We start from the raw sequence: 19,283 nt of genomic DNA on the forward strand, positions 1-19,283 counted from the left end.
AACTACACCCAACTTACTACTAGGGTACCTGCCCCCCCTCAGCATTTCTGCTCTGGGTGGAGTTGACTCTTCCCAACCTGACCCCTCAACCCAGTTGCACAGAAGAACACACTGGTCTAGGCTGGGTCACTCAGCATGCTCCAAACCCCCAGCACAGCAATTAATTCAGCAATTAATTAACACAGGAGCTCTAGCCTGGCTCTCAGGGAGGCAGACTTTCTTGCAATGGACAAAGTGTCACAGGGATACAGGCCTCAGCTACCAGCGGCCACTACACAGAGCCTGATAATGAAGCCAGCTCCTAGGAAGCAGGGCCAGAAGATGAATCCTGCTGGCATACCCAAATCACAACCCACTCAAAGCACATCAATCACAGGAGTTTAAAAAAAAAGTCCCTTTTTTGCCTAAGTTTTGTGTGTGTGTGTGTGTGTTTTTAAGAGACAGGTTCTCAAATTAGCCGGGCGTGGTAGCGTGTGCCTGTAGTTCCAGTTTCTTGGAAGGCTGAGGCAGAAGGATCGCCGGAGCCCAGCAGGTCGAGGCTGCGGTGGCCGGGAGCGGCCATCGCACTCCATCCAGTCTGGGTGACAGAGTGAGACTCTAACTCAAAAAAAAAAGAGAGACAGGGTCTCACTATGTTGCCCATGCTGGACTTGAACTCCTGGGCTCAAGCAATCCTCATGCCTCAGCCTCCCAAGCAACTGGGATTACAGGCATGAGCCACCACACAAGGCTCCTGCCTAAATTGTTTTTATTTAGGCTGTCAGACACTTGCAGTAGAAGGAATCCTGACTTGGACAAACAGGCAGTCCTGGAACAGCCCAGGTGATCTTCAAATAACCGGTCTCTGCTTGAGAACAGGAAGGTGACAGTGTAACTCCTCAAACCAAGGACCTGAAAGAGGAAGAGCAAGGGGCCTGGGCATGTGTGCCACCTACCTCTTGAGCCCCGTGTGAAGTCCAAGAGGATGGAGACCTTGAGATCTGAAGGAAACTTTGCTTGGAGAGACTTTTCTAGAGTACTTTCCAGACAATCCACCTGTCAAGAAAGCACACAAAAGAAGAGAAGTATAAGACCCAAAAGTGTTTGTGTATTAAAAAAAAAAAAAATGATCAGGCTGGGCGCAAGTGGTTCACACCTATAATCCCGACACTTAGGGAGGCTGAGGTGAGAGAACTGCCTGAGCCCGTGAGTTCAAGACCAGCCTGGGCAACTTGGCAAGACCTCTTCTCTACAATAAATCGACAACAAATATCAACACCATAAAAGCACTCCACCTGAAACAGTCTTCTGTGATCATCAGAAGCCATCCAGTGCCCTCGCCAGCCTGGGCCTCCAGGAAGAGAATGGAGAGCTGCAGGGCAAAGGCATGCTGCCCGAGCAGGGTAGACCTTGCCACCTTGGAAACACTCTCTAAGACACCAGCTCCCACACACATTTCAACACAGACCATCCTCACAGACACACGAACAGTGACCTTCTCATGAAGAGCACTCAGTAAATATTTGCTGAATGAATGACTCTAAGACACAACCTGCCCACTGGCCATTCTCCACAGGTTGGACATTACATTCTTCCATGAGAGCAAACCTGCTTCCCAGGTTTGCAACTGAGGGTATGTCCTGCAAACAGAGGGCGGCCTTCCCGAGATGCAGAGAAGAGGGAGCAGTGCCCATGCTAGCCCACCATCTCCTCCTCCTCACTTCACTCCCCACAGCTCCCACCTGTGATTTCTGAACAGGGAACGGTCTCATTCACAGACTCACTTCAACTCACCACTAGTGCCCCAAGACCTGTGTTGGCCCTGCAATACAAGCAACACACCTTATACAATCCCGCAGACTGCTGGCTCCTTCCCATCCACAGTCGGGGATGGGGTGAGGGGGGTGAAGGCCCAAGACAGTGCGCCTCCAGGTGACCTTGCCTCAGGCGTAAGTGACAAGTGTGGCATGACAGCAAGTCCAGGTAGAACAAGGCTGGCCACAAACCTGGCACCAAACATCAGCCCTTGGCAGAACCAGCCAGCCAGCCAACCAGCACTTGGGTCCATTTGCCTAGGACAGGGTCAGAAACCCTTTTCCTTAAAGGGCCAGACAGTAAATATTTGGGGCTTTACAGGCCAGATGGTCTCTATCATAACAACTCAGTTCTGTCGTTGTAGCATGAAAGCAGCCACAAACAATACACCTATGAATGAACGTGCTGTGTTCCAATACAACTTTATGGACATAGAAATTTGAATTTCACATACTCTTCATGAGTCACAAAATATTCTTCTTTTTTTTCCCAATTATTTGAAATGTAAAAATCATTCTTGGCTCCCAAGCAACACAAAAACAGGCAGTGGGCCAACCTTTGCCTGTGGGCCGCAGTTGGCCAATTCTAGACTGGTAGAGCAGCCCAAAAAGAGTGAGGAAGACACTGGCCAGCAAGGCCAGAAAGCCCGGTGAGGCTTCCCCACACCGCTCCCCTCACTGGGCCCTCCTGACATGCCCCGTATCTAGGGCAGCGAAACAACAGCTGGCTCCGAGACAGAGGCCAAGGAAAAGCAACTCTGCACTGACTCCAAGGCACTACAAGCTGTGGCACGTCAGGGCCACTTCAATGCTGCTGTCAAGACCACCTCCCCATAAACCTTACCAGCTCCTGCTCCAAAGGACCTGTCCCCAGGTAGAGGGACGCCATCACGACTCGCCTCTTGGCCACTTGTATCTGCCCCTGAAAAAGGAGAAAAATGCAAAATTCACATGCACCATTTTCATTGTTCACTGAGAAAATACAACTTTTTGACCTTGGAGGCAAATAACATCCCAAGTTAGCCGGGCTCGGTGGCTCAGGCTGTAATCCCAGCGCTTTGGGAGGCTGAGGTGAGTGGATTGCCTGAGCCCATGGGTTCAAGACCCGCCTGGGCAACTTGGCGAGACCTCACCTCTACAATAAATCAAAAATTAGCTGGGCATGGTAGCGCGCGCCTGTTGTTCCAGCTACTTGGAAGGCTGAGGCAGAAGGATCACCAGAGCCCAGCAGGTTGAGGCTGTGGGGGCCGGGAGCGGCCACTGCACTCCAGTCGGGGCAATGGAGTGAGACTCCAACTCAAAAAAAAAAAATAACACCCCAAGCAGAATTATCCTATGTCTTAACCAATCAATATTTAAAGCAAGCCCAAAATGTGTATAGTAGCCTTTCAAATAAGGACACTCAGTGCTAATTTAAAATACTCAAGGCCAGGTGCTCACATCTATAATCCTAGCACTTTGGGACACCAAGGAGAGAGGACTGCTTGAGCCCAGGAGTTCAAAACCAGCCTAGGTAACACAGCAAGACCTCATCTCTACAAAAAAAAAGAAACAACCGAAGAAATTAGCCAGCAGTAGTGGGTACACCTGTAGTCCCAGCAACTTGGGAGGCTGAGGCGGAAAGATTGCTTGAGCCCAGGAAGTCAAGGCTGCGGTAAGCTGTGAGTGTGTCACTGCACTCCACCCTAGGTGACAGAGTAAGACTTCAACTCAAAAAATAAACACAGGTGGCTCAGCCTGTAACCCTAGCACTTTGGGAGGCCGAGGTAAGAGAATTGCCTGAGCCCAGCAGTTCAAGACCAGCCTGGAAGACTTGGTGAGACCTCGTCTCTACAATAAGTCACAAAAACTAGCTGGGCATGGTGGTGTGCGTCTACAGTTTCAGCTACTTGGAAGGTTGAGGTGAAAGGATTGCCTAAGCCCAGCAGGTTGAGGCTGCGGTAGCTGTGAGCATGCCACTGCACTCCAGCCTGGGTGACAAGAGTGAGACCCCAACTCCAAAAAAGAAATAAATAAAAATAAAAAATAAACAAAATAAAAAATAAACATAAAATAAAGTACTAAGCCTGCAAAGTAAAGTACAGTCTAAGCCTACGACAAAATGCAACAGTCATTAAAAAGAATGGAGACGAGCACTTACTGACATGAGCGTCCCAACAGATAGCTAAGAGACAAAAGCAAATGACCAAGTAGCATGCAGCCCATCTGTTTATATCCCCATGCCATGCATGCGGCTGAGACACGTGTGAGTGTGTGTCTGCAGGAGAATGGAAAATAAACCAAATTGTAGAGAGGTATCCCCGAGGAGCAGAGCTCAAAGGAAGGGGAGTATGGATGCAAACCTGTATTCTTTACTTTCTACCTATCTGCCCAATTTCTGTGGTTTATACTGAACATGTACCACTTTTGAAATGTACACAGACAGACACAAAAACAGAACATACCAACACCCAAAGACACATCAAATGAATCCTAACAGCGAGGGTCCTAAACCCCACCTCTGACACTCTAAACAGCCCCACCTGAAGAGGTGGCAAGGATAGAAAAGAATGGCAGTGCTTGCAATGGTCTGTGTGTGCATCCCAAAGGTGAGAGGGAGGGGACGATATGGCATCTTCCCTACCAGAAAGGATGTTACAGACCAGCCTGCATCAGCAACACAGGAAGAAGGGCATCTTGATGAGACAAACACATGAACATACCACTAGGAAAGGCTTACGGACAAGGAAAAAACAAAACAACTTCACAAGGTTGCTATTTCCTTTTGTTTTGTTAACTATTGAAATAAATGCTGTGGGGTAGCCGGGCTCGGTGGCTCAGCCTGTAATCCCGCGCCTTTGGGAGGCTGAGGTGAGTGAATTGCCTGAGTCCGCGGGTTTGAGACCCACCTGGACAGGCAAGACCTCATCTCTACAATAAAATAAAAAAAATTAGCCGGGCATGGTAGTGCACGCCTATAATTCCGGCTACTCGGAAGGCTGAGGTGGAAGGATCACCGAAGCCCAGCAGGTCGAGGCTGCGGTGGCTGGGAGCAGCCACTGCACTCCAGTCTGGGTGACACAGTGAGACTCCAACTCAAAAAAATAAAAAATAAAATAAAAAAACAATAAATGCTGTGGGGTGATGATTATGAAGAGAAACAATGAATGAAGTATAAGACAATTTAGTTCAGGCAATCAAAGTTTATCTGTCTACTGTAGGACACTAGGTCCTAGAGGACAATCCCAGCTGTATCAAAGGTATGGGGGCCAGACAGAAATCAGCACCGTCCTCTCTTCTTACCTGCTGCCCTGGGAACAAATTCATGCTACTCAATGTGATACAAGCCAGGAGAATCTGCCCAAGATTCAGCCCAGAAGGCTGGAAAAAGAGGCTTCAGGTTCTTTTCAGCCTGCTAGCTCAAGTTCCCCGACTCCTTCCTGGCCTCTGCAGACTCACCAACCCCAGGCAGGTGCATAGCATGGCCATGGGGAGACCACATGGAGGCATAGTCAGTCATCCTCCCAGAGCAGATCAAGACACTGAGAAGAACTGCCTTGAAAAACTTGTTTTTTCAAGCCCAGGGGAGAACCAAGTAGGAGCAAAGAGCAAACAGTTGCAGCATCATTCTACACAAACAAGGATGCACAGGACAGACAAGTGGGTGAGAGGGGAGAACAAAAGGACACACCCGTGTGTGCACATGCACAGAGAATACATTCTGGAACAAGTCAGTCAGAAATTAAGCTAAGTGTGGATCAACAGAACAAGAGGACAAAAGGAGATAAAATGGGCAGGCATTCAAATGAATGAGAGTTCATTTTCTGAACAAAGGTGAATCTCTACCTCTCCTTCCTATTATCTCCCAGAATTCTGCTTGCTTGTCCAGCCACCTCAAACCTTCATTCTAACATCATTGATAATATGAACTCAGAGTTCATGTTGTTAAAAATTAATTAGTGTTGAATTACTTCATTCCAATTAGCAGTTTAGCCAGAATAACTAGATGTGGCACGTAAACCAGAGTAACATGTTGAAAGTTGAACCCCCAAATGCAAAGTTTCCAACACTACCAGGAAAGGGAAGGCACACACTCAAGACAGAATCCCTACAGACCCAAGACTATGAGACCTAACACCAGGACGTCCAAACTCCCCAGTTGTCCTGAAAGGCCTCTTCATATGGATCAAATCCCACCGTGGGCCTTCCCTTCCTATGAATTGCATCTACCAAGATGACACTACTGTGTTGGGAAATGTTTCCAGGGGCAGAGGTCATCGTGCATAGACTAGAAAAAGGTTTGCTCCTCCCCATCATCTTTAGCAAGGACAAACCTATGTGGTACACACATCCTCACTAACCTCCTTTCTAGTGGCCCGCAACTTCGATGTGAAACAAAGAGAATCCACGTGTCCACAAGAATCAAAGTCTAGGCCCTTGTCCTCACTGGTCCCTTCTCTGAGCTTCTCCACTTGAGATGCTAGCCCCATAGGTAAACATCGGCTGGTGGCTCAGCTTTAACATCCATGCAGCTAACACCTAACAGGTAGGCTCCAGAAGGAGTAAGCCTCTAGAACAGGAGGTACCCATAACTCACCAACACAATCCCCTAAAACCTCTAACTCAAATTTCTTTCCTTCAGACACAAGTTACCTTCATGAGCTCGAAAAACTCTGCCGGGGAAGAAAGTACCCTGACATGTGAGCTGGAGACGCCGAACTCTGGAACCAGGTTTCTGATCCACTGGAACCTGTGCACGCCCTCTGGACAGAGGCAGCAAGGCGGGGAGGTGACCTGGGGAACAGTTGGGGACAGCAAGGGAGCCAGTAACAGCCATGGTGACCTGGTTAAAGAAAATAAGCAAATGGGTTATACTTCAAACACTTCTGCAGAGGCCTCTCTCAGTTACTGAAGGGTGGGGAGGGGGACTGGAAGTGGGGCTTTTGTGGCTAATTTCAGATTTTCCAAAATGTGTTTTAAGGTACGCCCAAGTCAAGCTCTGCAAAAGGGTTTTTCCTTCAGCCCTCCTTCCTTCCGTCTTGAGCAACTTGAGAAGTGGAAATGCCTATGGATAAATTCAAATTTCAAATTGATTCCAAATAACTCAGGGACTGTTTGTTTATTCATTCATTCATTTATTTATTTATTTGAGTTGGAATTTCACTCTGTTGTCTAGGCTGGAGTGCAGTGACATGCTCACTGCCATCGCAGCCTCCACCTGCTGGGCTCAGGCGATCCTTCCACCTTAGCCTTCCAAGTAGCTGGAACTACAGGCATGTGCCACCACATCCAGCTAATTTTCTGATTTTTCTGTAGAGATGAGGTCTCACCAAGTTGCCCAGGGTGGTCTCAAACCTCTGGGCTTAGGCAATCCTCTCGCTCGGCCTCCCAAAGTGCTGGGATTACAGGCTTGAGCCAACACACCCAGCAGGGAACAAATTTAAAGCAGCCACAAGTAAACTCACAAAAGTCACCTCATGGTTAACACTGTCACTTTCTAACAAATACATCTCTAAAACATTTGCCTGCAGACAGCCATCGAAAGATATCTGGAAGGGGAAGTCTGGCAGAAGCCTGATGATTACAATTAAGGCCCTCCCATTCTATGACTCATGAGATAAATAAGGTTTCTCATGAGATAAACAGGGTTTCTATACAAAGGACCCAGGAAAATAAATAGTTCTAAAACTAAAATTTGGAGAAAAAAAGGAGCTCATTTCAAGAGTAACGGAGAGAAGTGCTCCTTCACTGTCAGACACATTCTCTCTGAGGGTCACACCCCATCTCTAGCTAGCACTAGCTTGACCTCATAAAGCTGCATCCCAGGCAGACTCCACAGCCCCACTGAGGTTGAGACTGGAGGAGACAGATGCAGTTCTGCCCATGGAACTACAGCTCTGCTGTTCAGTACAGAAACGCCTGTGGGGGACAGGGGAAAAGGGGCAGCACACCCAGAGCCTCACACAAGCCCAAGCCTACTTTGAATTCCAGTCCTGCAAACAGCAGCAGGAAAATCCTCTTCTGTGTGTGACCTCAAGAGGGACTCTGGGGAGAGGACGCTCAAACACCCCAAGGCCTGAATGGTCACAAATTCCAGGAAGATGATTTCACTTGCTTGCTTCATGATAAAGCGTTGAATCTTCCCAGGGTTCACAAATGTCCCAGCACAGGCGCCAGATGGCCCACAGCTGCACTTCCCAGAAAGCCCACCAGTCTGTCATGGCCAATTCACTGCCAAGAAAACTTTAGTCAACAGCAGAAGGTGCTAGCTCTCTGAATCCTGGAAGTTTGGGATTGGCCTTGGCCACCCAGTACAGAGGTGGGGAAGCAGCTATCCTCACCCACTGTCTCTGGAGGGGTGATGACAGCCAGGGGCAACAGCTTGCAAATGAAAGGCCTAGACCAGAGGTGTGAACAAGGGATTGCTACTTGATCTTCCAAACCACAGGCCACAATCCTGCCGTGCTGGAGAAAGGAGAGGGAAAGATCCTTCAGTCCAGCAAGAAAACATGAGACAGCGGAAAAGGCGTACAGCAACCTATCAATCCGAAGCCCCAAAAGGGGCCTGAAGCCAAAAATTCATTAATAAAACGTGGTCTGTTTGTGGGGGAAAGATCAATGTCTCTCCTGCCTCGCAGCACTTCTGCCATCTCAGCCCACACGAGAAATAACCAGGCGCCACCTGCGCCGCTACAGGCCACACAGTCAGTTCTCAAACAGCCTTCACAGGATCCCAGAGATGTGAATCAGCTCCCCAAAAGGAAGATGAGGACGCACTCATTGGCACACAGCAACCCAGAAAAGGGCAAGCGTCAACTTAAGCATTCATCCAAATCATCACAGAAGCACCCAGGATGTATCGTGGAGCATACAAATAACGAGGTGCCATCTCTGCCTTTCACACCCTTGGTGGCCTCACAGACTTACACACCTGAAATCATCTAAGAACAACAACACGAGAAGAAATGCCAAATCCCATCAATGTCAAAACAGAGTGCACGTGCTTCAAGTGCTCGAAAAGGGGAGCTGGTGATGCCTGGGCTATTGGGCAGAACTTATAGCATCCTGCCTCTGGAAAACTGGTCAAATTCAAACAGGGAATGCACAAAGGGGAGGATGCTCCAGGCAAGGAGAAGTGTGAACAAATGTAAACAGAGACTGGCAAAAACTACCCTCGACCCAAAGGGCCTCAACAGTCAGTCCAGAAAACAATACAGATGTGTGCGTGCATATACGCACACATACAGAGTCCACACCGGTGTCATGGTCTACCCATCACCTCCATCCTGTCTGGGAGAGAGCCACTCTGGCAGGCACCAGGCTGATGAGCCTGGATACCCTGGGGCTATCCTAAGCAGGTCTCTTCCCTACCAGGCAGCTCTCCCTGGGAATGTTCCACCAGGGACTCAGTCCAAGAGTTGTTGAAGGTTTTTTTATGTTGGCTTCCTGTTTAATCTTGTGTACTGACAGGTTTATTTTTGTTAGAGAGGAGAAGGAGCTGAAAGCCAATCAGATTTCAGGATACATTGTGGAGAAGACCCAACTTCAAGTGGCAATTATATATACCCCAAAATGAGCAAAGTTAAAGGTCCCACAATTACAACACACGCCAAGGAGACAACATCTAGTCTGGCGACACTCAAAAATCTCACAGAAGCACGCTGGCCACGGTAGGAAGAGCCAATTCCCATTCTGACCCACAGTGCTGACTTCTCCAGGACCTGCTCAGGGGCCCTTTCTTTCTCTTTCACATCAGCCAGAATCCCACCGGGGGTTAGTTCCCGGCTTTCCACAACACAACTCCTGGGAATTCTCTCAGAAAAGGCTTATCTCCATGCTAGCAGCAGCCCCCACTGCAAAGTAATTCCAGTCTCCAGGGGCTGACCACCTGCAGGAGCAATTCCCCTCACCCCAGGGAGGTTTACTAAGAAACCACATGTCCCAGCCAAAAAACTAAGCCCCAAGAGATTTGAGGAGGCAGAGAGGCTGTGGTTACTTTACCAAAAAAGCCTAGTTATATGTCACATTCACCATTTAGAGAACTAAACCAGTACACACACAATTTCCACATCTAGACTGGGCTGCCCTGAATCATCTTTCTAGATACCATCTAGCTCCCGGTTCTAGTTATAAGAAGGAGGAAGTGGTGGGGGTGGGGAGTTAGAGAGTAAGATTCTGCCACCCTTGCCCCTCTGAAGGCCCACTCCTTGATTCTGGAATACTGGGAAAGTTTAAGAACAGGGCAAGCTGGGCTCGGTGGCTCAGCCTGTAATCCCGCGCCTTTGGAAGGCTGAGGTGTGTGGACTGCCTGAGCCCGCGGGTTCAAGACCCGCCTGGGCAACTTGGCGAAACCTCATCTCTACAATAAAAATCACAAAATTAGCCGGGCGTGGTAGCGCGTGCCTGTAGTTCCAGCTACTCGGAAGGCAGAGGCGGAAGGATCACCGGAGCCCAGCAAGTCGAGGCTGCAGTGGCCGGGAGTAGCCACTGCACTCCAGGCTGGGCGGCAGAGTGAGACTCCAACTAAAAAAAAAAAAAAGAAAAAGAAAAAGAACAGGGCAAGAGCAGGTGGCCCTCCACATCACCAGCACCCCAGGACTCACAATCAGACAAGCTGCACTACTTCACCACACAAACCCCAGCAATAACCAAAGCAAATGAACAAATGATGTGAAACACTCCACAGTCTGCAACCATGAAGATGAATTGGGACAACTGGGAGCAGCATCCTCTCAGATTCAACCTGGCTTCAGCCACTGCACACAGGACATCTGACTCTGGGTAAGGGGCCAGTCATGTGATTTAAGGCTTCCCACGGACTACTCAGACAAATTCCTGAACTGAAAAGTAGGCTGGGCCTAAGTGCTGAGGCCCTGACCTGGGGCCCATTCCTCTACCAAGAGAGGGGGCCTGGATGAGTGGGTAGAAGGAAGGGAGCCGAGTTCATTGGGGAGGAGAGGGAAGTTTCTTCCCACATCTCAAGAAAGATTACCACCAGAACTGCACTGACCAAACCGTGAGTACACAGACCCTCTTGCCCCTGAGCCCCAGTACTGGGCTGCCACTATGCAAGTGCAAAAGCTTGCCTGGTCCATCAGGTGGTACTAGGCAGGTTGATGTACCCCCCCACACACACACACCCACGAGAGACACAGGATCCCAGTAGGGCCCAAGCTCAGAAGAATCAGCCAAACTGAAACAGTGAGAGCAGACACAGCTGAAATGCTACAAACACCCGTTTCCAAAAGCCACCTTGGGAGGAAGAGAAGGCACTTCTGCTTTTTGTGGAGAGACAGTTGTTTTCCATCCCACCCAACATGCTGAAGCAGTGTGTGCTTTGTAGAGAGACACTGGCACACCTTGCCTTTCTCCTCTGGATGTGCAGCAGTGTGCCTGGGGTCCCAGCAGGCCCCCACATTCTCAGTGGAGGGACATCAGTGGAGAGAGGCAAATGCCAGAGAATGACACCTTGGTCTACATATCACCTTTAGGTGTCCTTTCCACATCTTCTTCAGTGCCAGAGAACACGTGTCTGCTTCCCCTGGAGCTGCAGTACCTACTGCACCCACTACTAATGGGATACAAGTTTAGGCCACCTTCTTGGGATTTTCAACAAAGAGTATGTGGGGCTTCAAATAAAGAGTATGGTAAAGCTGGGGGACTGTCTTCAGACTCTACCACAAATCCACAACAGACAGGAGTCACATCCTCTGTACCAAACACACGGTTTCAAGACGTGGTCTATAGATCCATGAGCTTGTCTGAAACAATAAGATAAGATTCGAGGTACAGACTCTGTGGCCTGGATCCCATCCAAATCTGTAGAAAACGATGAACCAAGAAAAGTTTTTAAGAGAAACTGAGCTCTCTAGATTGCTGTATTTTCAGAAACTACTTTTTAAGAAAAACCTACCCTACCCCCTCAGTCGTACACTCTTACATGTAAAAAAGTGAACTGGTGAGAAAAGAGCACCAGTCATAACATTTCCTGAGAAAGACTCCTGATACGACATGAAGGACGGTACTTCCTGCAACCCTGGCAGCAGGCGGCCTTCCTGACTAATGCAAGACCTGAACCCGAGGAAGGGAAATGAGTGTGGATTCCCGTAGGTTACAAAAGACCAACGGCCTGCTGAACTCCCACAAGTCCGGCACGAGAGGCTGGGGCTGCTAGCATTCAGCTACGTGCTAACCAGATGACTCTCCTCTCGGCTTAGCCAAGAGGAAGTCAATTACATTGGGAGCCAGAAATCTAAAATATATTTATAACTCACAATAATACATCTTGGGTAGCCAAATGTGCCAGGCACATTAAAGTGCCTGACAAGAACCAATCCCATGCTTGACTCCAAATGACTTCAGCCAGCCTGACTCCTAGCAGCCTTAACATTCACTTGTTTACATTAATCAGATCACACTATTTACAAAGGGATTATCTATCAGACCATTTAATACCGGCCTGGTTTCTATCTGCCTACCATCACACAACTGATTGAGCCTGATTTATCACCAGCTATAATATGCTCAGGGATACTCACGGGTTTTTTTGGCTTTTTTTTTTTTGAGTCGGAGTCTCGCTCCACCACACAGGCTGGAGTGCACTGGCACATACACGGCCACTGCGGCCTCAACCTGCTGGGGTCAGGTGATCCTTTCGCCTCAGCCTTCCAAGTAGCTGGAACTATAGGCATGCGCCACCACGCCCAGCTAATTTTTTAATTTATTCTAGAGACAAGGTCTTGCCATGTTTGCCCAGGCTGGTCTCAAACCCGTGGTCTCAGATAATCTTCTCACCTCCACCTTCCCAAGTGCTGGGATTACAGCCACTGTGCGCGGCTGTTACTCATGTTAATATCAGTGTAATAAAGCTACAATTAGAAAAGTCAGTCGGTTGCAAATCTTTTAATTCACTGCAAGATCAAATTTGAATTATTTGGGAAACTATACTCTAATTCTAAATATCTTCTTCCCACCCATTACATTGCTATAAATAAACCACAAGATGGCTGTACTGAACTCTTAAGGAGTAAGGAAGGCTAGGTTCCCACTTCAGAATATTCAACAAAGTAATGGGCCAGGTGTGGTGGTTCAAGCCTGTAATCTCAGCACTTTGGGAGGTCGAAGCAAGAGGATTGCCTGAGTCCAGGGGATCGAGACCAGCCTGGGCAACTTGGTAAGACCTCATCTCTACAATAAATCAAAAAATTAGCTGGGCGTGGTAGCACATGCCTACAGTCTGTAGTTCCAGCTACTTGGAAGGCTGAGGCAGAAGGATTGCCAGAACCCAGCAGGAGGCTGTAATGGCCGTGAGAGTGCCACTGCACCCCAGCCTGTATGACAAGAGTGAGACTCCAACTCAAAAAAAAAAAAAAAACTTTGGGAGGCTGAGGTGAGTGGATTGCCTAAGCCTGCGGGTTCCAGGCCAGCCTGGGCAACTTGGCAAGACCTCGTCTCTACAATAAATCAAAAATTAGCCAGGTGTGGTAGCATGTGCCTGTAGTTAAAGCTACTTGGAAGGATGAAGCGAAAGGATCACTGGAGCCCAGCTGGTCGATGCTGGGATGGCCATGAGCGTGCCACTGCACTCCAGCCTGGTTGACAGAGTGAGATGCCAACTCAAAAAAAAAAGGAAAGAAAAAGAAAAAAGTCTGCTGGTCACCTGTTTCCTTCTTAAACTCATGGAAGCTAGGAACTCCCACCCCCTTCAACCCCCACCCCCTTCAACTCACACATTTAAGCACCTAGAGAAAAAGTTTCATAAATAAAGACCATTTTGCACAGACAACTCAAACTGAAAACAGTTTAAAAATAAAAGATGCAGGCCACATATTTCCTTGTATGGTAGGCAAATTCAAGATTAGGAACTAACACCTCTTGATATATTTCCCACTAGGTCTCATCGACTTCAAATAACAAGCCGAGAACCAGTTAGAAGTCCAAACTTCACTTGCATGCAGCCTACTTATGTAGTTAATCCTTACTGTTATCCCACATCTCTATAATAAAATAAAAAACACAAATAACAAGCCTATTCTGTGTAGCCCAATGACTCCAAAAAACTTTTTTTTTTTTGAGTTAGAGTCTCACTCTGTCGCGCAGGCTGGAGTGCAGTGGAGCACGCTCACCGCTACCGCAGCCTGACCTGCTAGGCTCAGGCGATCCTTCTGCCTCAGCCTTCCAAGTAACTGGAACTAACGGCACGCACAAGCTTGCCTGGCTAATTTTTTGATTTACTGTAGAGTCAAGGTCTCACTAAATTGCCCAGGCTGGTCTTGAACACCTTGGACTCAAGCAATCTTCTCACCTCAGCCTCCCAGAGTGCTGGGATTACAGGCTTGAGCCACCATGCCCAGCCTCCAAAAAACTCTTATCTGAAGCATCTGTCTGCCTCTCCTGACCTCTAGTTTGGCCATGGTCAACTGGACACATCTTCACTTGGAAGGCACCTGGCTACTAATTAACATGTCCCAAATGCACCTTATTATCATCCCCAAAACTTGGTCCTCTTCCTTGCTCCCTATTTCAGTGAAGTGTGCCACCATTCATGCACCCATCTGGACTGATTCTAATCCCGCCCTCTTTTCTGCTCCCACTGTCCCTGACTTCATATAAGCCCCCATGGGGGAGGAGGCGGGGAGGTGTGAACCACTACCAAAACAAACTACGTGGAATCTCAGAGCTTGTCTTCCTGGGCTTCTGATCCAGAAGCCTGGCTTTCTCGCTTTCTCCTTTCCTCTCTTCCTCCCTCCCGCCCCTGCTAGGTATCCCCTGTCAGCTCCTGGAAATGGTTTCAGTACTGGTGGGACCTCAGAACTGCCTTCTGATGTTGTCCATGTCACTCACTATCATTCCATGAATATTAGCTTCCCTTCTTCTCCTAGTCTACACCTGCCTCTCCTTCATAACAGCTCTGGGTAACCACCACCGGGAAGCCTTCCATGACCTCCAGGTGCTGCCATGACCTTCTACCTATTTTCCTGCAATCGTCTGTTTATAGTTCCAAGCATCTTAGAGGCGGGACTATGTCTTTGTTTCCTCAACACCTAGCACAGCACAGCAGTGCTCTATACACACGTGATGAGTAAATGAATGGATCCAACAGTCCCTAATGATAATGAGTCAGATGCTTGCTTAAGAGAAAACAACAGTACTTCTAAATCATTAATTAGAAGTAATTTTAAGTCGAGTTCTCTGTCTCTATGGCCATCTCTATGTCTGAAAGGAAACCACAGCAGTAAAAGCAATGTTCCTCTTGCTAGTCACGAGGATTCACCAGCTACTCCAACAGTTGACTCAGATTAGTAAGCTAAAATCTCAAATAACTGAAGCTCATGACTACACAGAACTATTATCAATGAATCAATATAAGCAAGTTACAAGAAACCACATCATTCGGGGAATGAGGAATTAGGAGGTGCAACTGAACAACGAAGAAGAAACGAAAGCAGCAGCCAACAAAGGGTGAGTAGCCACAACAGACATGAATAAACTCTGAACACCAAGACCCCAAAGGATCAGAAAAAAATCTGCAAACCGAGTAAGGCAAAGGAAAGTATCACTCAATACAGGTCAAAGCTTCTATCCTCTGTTCTACCACAGGCATTACTTCCAAGGATTATAATGCCCAAGAAACTGAGATTCGGTCTAATGAAGAAGAAATAATGGAGGCACACAACTGCATCTATTGATACTATTTACAAAAAAGACTCCGGGAAGTTAATTTTGACTATCCCCACCGCCTTTTCATAAGAAATGCCTTCTTAAAAAGAATTTGTGATTGGCTGGGCATGGTGGCTCACACCTGTAATCTCAGCACTTTGGGAGACGAGGCAAGAGGACTGCCTGAGCCCACGGGTTCAAGACTAGCCTGGGCAACTTGGCAAGACCTCCTCTCTACAATAAATCAAAAAAGTAGGCTAGGCTCAGTGGCTCAGCCTGTAATCCCAGCACTCTGGGAGGCCAAGGTGAGTGGACTGCCTGAGCCCAAGGGTTCGAGACCAGCCCAGGAAGCTTGATGAGATCTCATCTCTACAATAAATCAAAAATTAGCCAGGCAAAGTAGCACGCGCCTGTAGTTCCGGCTACTTGGAAGGCTGAGGCAGAAGGATCGCCGGAGCCCAGCAGGTCGACACTGGGGTGGCCGTGAGTGTGCCACTGTACTCCAGCCTGAGTGACAGAGTAAGACCAAAAACAAAAAAGAATTTGTGATTGCCCCAACATCCTTTAGTAATCAATCGACTGCAGTGTTAAACACTGAGTAATAATGAAGTGTTTTCCTTGTACTTTAAACACATAGTGGGAAATGACAAAGTCACCTAAATAACTCGTCTCTGAGGATAAAACATTTTTTTGAAACTTTAAACCAAATCTTAGTGGTTTAATGCCAGGACAAAAAAGTCAAATGACCTCACTACCCACTGAATGATCAGGTCTTTTGCTAAACACTGAAAAAAATGAAATCAGAGAAAATGGAGAGGCCACCTCTTCACCCTCACTGGGTTTACTAATGTGAAACCTAAGGTCATTCTGAGCAACAGGCTTCCAACAACTCCATCCTGCCCTGATGCCATCACCTACAGGTTCTCCTAAATCAAGCTGTAGTTTTTGCCAAAAATCTTCCACTATAGCTCAGAATGAAGTAAAATCCTTTGTTCCCAGAATCAGCAGACAACTGAACCCTAACTATCTATACTAAAGGCAAGGGCAAATCTCACCCAAGAAGTACAGATACAAAAGTTAAGACAAGGTGGGATGCAGCGGCTCACACCTATAATCCCTGCTACTTTGGGAGGCCGAGGTGAGAGGATTGCCTGAGCCCACGGGTTTGAGACTGGTTTGGGCAACTTGGCAAGACCTCATCTCTACAATAAATCAAAAAATTAGCCAGGCGTGGTGGCGCGTGTCTGTAGTTCCAGCTACTTGTAGGGCTGAGGTGGAAGGATCACCTGAGCCCAGCAGGTGGAGGCTGCAGTAGCCATGAGCATGCCACTGCACTCCAGCCTGGGCGACAGAGTGAGACTCCAACCCCAAAAAAAAAAGAAAGAAAGCTAAGTCAATGCAACGTTAACTAGGAGGCAGTTCTAAGATTTCTTTTCAAGTAAAAGGCTAAAATTTCTCTAATAAGAAAACTACTTGCACATAGAATTATCTTTTCCCCTCTTTAATATCAGCAATAGTAGCAGGCCTCTTAGGTCAGCATGTTCTTGGCAAATGTTTACTTTAAAAGACCACTGCCTGAACAAATTGCTCCAAAGCCTACTTCACCATTTACATAACTCACTTCAGTACTTTTCCAGAACACAGGCCCTTTGAAAAATGTAAAAAGCGTTTCGAGTGGTTCCTCTTCCCATGCCTGAGTGTTACTGACTACAGATTGCCTCACAACTCTCTGGCAGGATGTGAGAAACGCTGCAGACACAAAATCCCAGCAGGGCTGAATCACTCCCGCCAAGTCACCTCCCAACCAGGATTACTTAAGGAAAAGACCTCCCCTGAGCTCTGCAGCGTTCATATCCCGGGCTCAAACAAAGTTATAAACTTAGCCTCAGAAGCTTGATCAGAGCTCCCTGAATGCGCAGTCCCCCCCTTAAAATGTAAGTGACTGTGGCCGAGGCTCGCCGCCAAGCACAGTGGAGATGGAAGGCAGGACTGGTCGGGCAGAACAGGAGGCCCGCTGGCTGGACCCGGTGGACGGTGGCGCACAGGTCGCCCACCCTCCCTCGGGGAGGCCAGCCGGAAGCAGGGAAGTCAGGCGCTGGGCTCCGGGCGCAGAAACGGGCCCGGGTCCACGCGGACACGGGGAGGGGCTCGCTGCGGATGCTCAGGACGCCTGGCCCGGGAAGTCGGGGCGCCTGGGGCCGGGCCGCAGCGGCTGGGACTGTGCTCTCAGCCCGGCCGCCTCTCTCACCTCCTGCGCCGGCGGTCCCGGTTCCTGCCGAGGCGGTCGGACAGGCGCCCTAGGAGCGCGGCCAGCCCGGGACGCCCAGGCAGGAGACCCAGCAGCCGCCTCCAGAACACCGGCCCCGCCGCCGCCGCCGCCGCTGCCGCCATGGAGACTCGCCGCTTCCGCTTCCGCTCCCGGCGCGCGCGAACTTTATTAGCAACTGAGAGCGCGGACAAGGCGGCGGCGCGCAGGCGCGGGAGCCCCGGCCCAGGAGGGTAGGCAGCACCGGCCCCCTCCCGCCTCAGTGTCCCTTCTGGGGGGACACAGGCGAGGCAGTGGGTACGCTGCAGGAGGATGGTCGGAAGTCTGCGCGTTAAACCCGCAGGGAGACGTGCCTGGGGGTTCCGGGTGACCCGCATCCTCCACGCACTTGGCACGGGGCATGCGGGCAGGGATGCGGTGCAATCGCTCGAGCCCCGACACGCTCGGCTCCGACTCAACTGCTGTCAACACTGACTCCTCGTTGATGGGTGGTGGGATTACTTCTCAGGACCATTATCTATTTCAGGCTGGAATTTATAGCAGGTTAAACGTATACAACACCCCTGAGGTTTGACTTGTACAAAGTCTGTACAGACTTGTAACCTGGTTAAGGCTGACTCATCAAGGTGCACAGAACCGTGGAAAATCCCACCAGCTGTAAGGGCAGCCGTTCTTCACCTTGTTAGCCCCAGAGTCTGCAGCAAATCTGTGTGAGATGATACGCCCAAATTCACAGGCGTCACTGGCTCCTGCAAACGCGCATTTCTATGCTCAAGAAGCAACAGGAGCAAATCCCTGTATGCCAAGGACACTTTTTGCAGCTAATTTTTAAAAAGAAGACAACCTGGGCCAGGTGCGGTGGCGCACATCTGTAATCCCAGCACTTTGGAAGGCCAAGGCAAGATTATCGCTTGAGCCCAGGAGTTTGAGACCAGCCTGGGCAACATAGCGAGACCTCGTCTCTACCACAGATTTTTAAAATGAGCTGGGCATAGTGGCACACGCCTGTAGTCCCAGCTACTCAGGCAGCTGAGGAAGAAGGATCACCTAAGCCCAGAAGGTCAAGACTGTAATGAGCTGTGACTGTGCCACTGCACTCTAGCCTGGGCAACGGAGTGAGACACCCAACTCAAAAAATAAAAATACAAAAAGTGAAACCCTGCAGTATTCTGAAAGGCAGGAGAGAAGAGTTCTGATCTGTAATATGCAACTCCCTAGCTGGCCCACATAGGCTGGGATCTGGAAACTGGAAAAGGTGTAAGACATAATCACATCCTACCCCAGAGGAGTGCTGTGAGATTAAAATGATATGGACACACTGGAAACAACCTTCTGAACTCTGTTTCCACAGATCATCCAAGGAAATTAATTACACATTCCCACAAGAATGCTCATCTCAGCATTGTTCAGTGTATCAAAAGTGCAGAAGCAATCTGCAGTGGGGGAGTTGGTGAAATAAATAATGGTACATCCATACATCCACAAGATACAGTGTCCTAGAAGAATATTTAATGGCACTAAGTGTAGAGGCCAAATTACCAAAGAGTAGAGAGTATCTCATGTTGTTAAAAGTCAGAGAGTGTGTG

The 19,283-nt window shown here is 48.7% G+C and overlaps 1 protein-coding gene across 4 annotated transcripts in view; it reads right to left on the reverse strand.

Moving 5' to 3' along the window:
- The window catches only part of PGS1 (phosphatidylglycerophosphate synthase 1), a 43,343-nt gene extending 25,479 nt beyond the window's left edge, over positions 1-17,864 (reverse strand). For 2 of the 4 annotated variants that reach the window (XM_008070390.2, XM_008070391.1), the window contains exons 1-4: positions 17,680-17,864; positions 6,426-6,615; positions 2,638-2,715; positions 936-1,035 (exon numbers count right to left, since the gene is read on the reverse strand). In XM_008070390.2, the coding sequence (XP_008068581.1) occupies positions 936-1,035; positions 2,638-2,715; positions 6,426-6,615; positions 17,680-17,822 (511 nt within the window). In that variant the 5' untranslated portion in view covers positions 17,823-17,864. Of the gene's footprint in view, positions 1-931; positions 1,036-2,637; positions 2,716-6,425; positions 6,616-17,679 lie in introns of all 4 variants that reach the window. The other 2 variants (XM_021718747.1, XR_002482676.1) reach the window with 2 other exon arrangements.
- Between the last annotated feature and the right edge of the window lie 1,419 nt (positions 17,865-19,283).

The sequence above is a fragment of the Carlito syrichta genome, unplaced genomic scaffold (genome assembly GCF_000164805.1).
Source record: "Carlito syrichta isolate Samal-C Ts95f unplaced genomic scaffold, Tarsius_syrichta-2.0.1 Scaffold313381, whole genome shotgun sequence".
Lineage (NCBI taxonomy): Eukaryota > Metazoa > Chordata > Mammalia > Primates > Tarsiidae > Carlito > Carlito syrichta.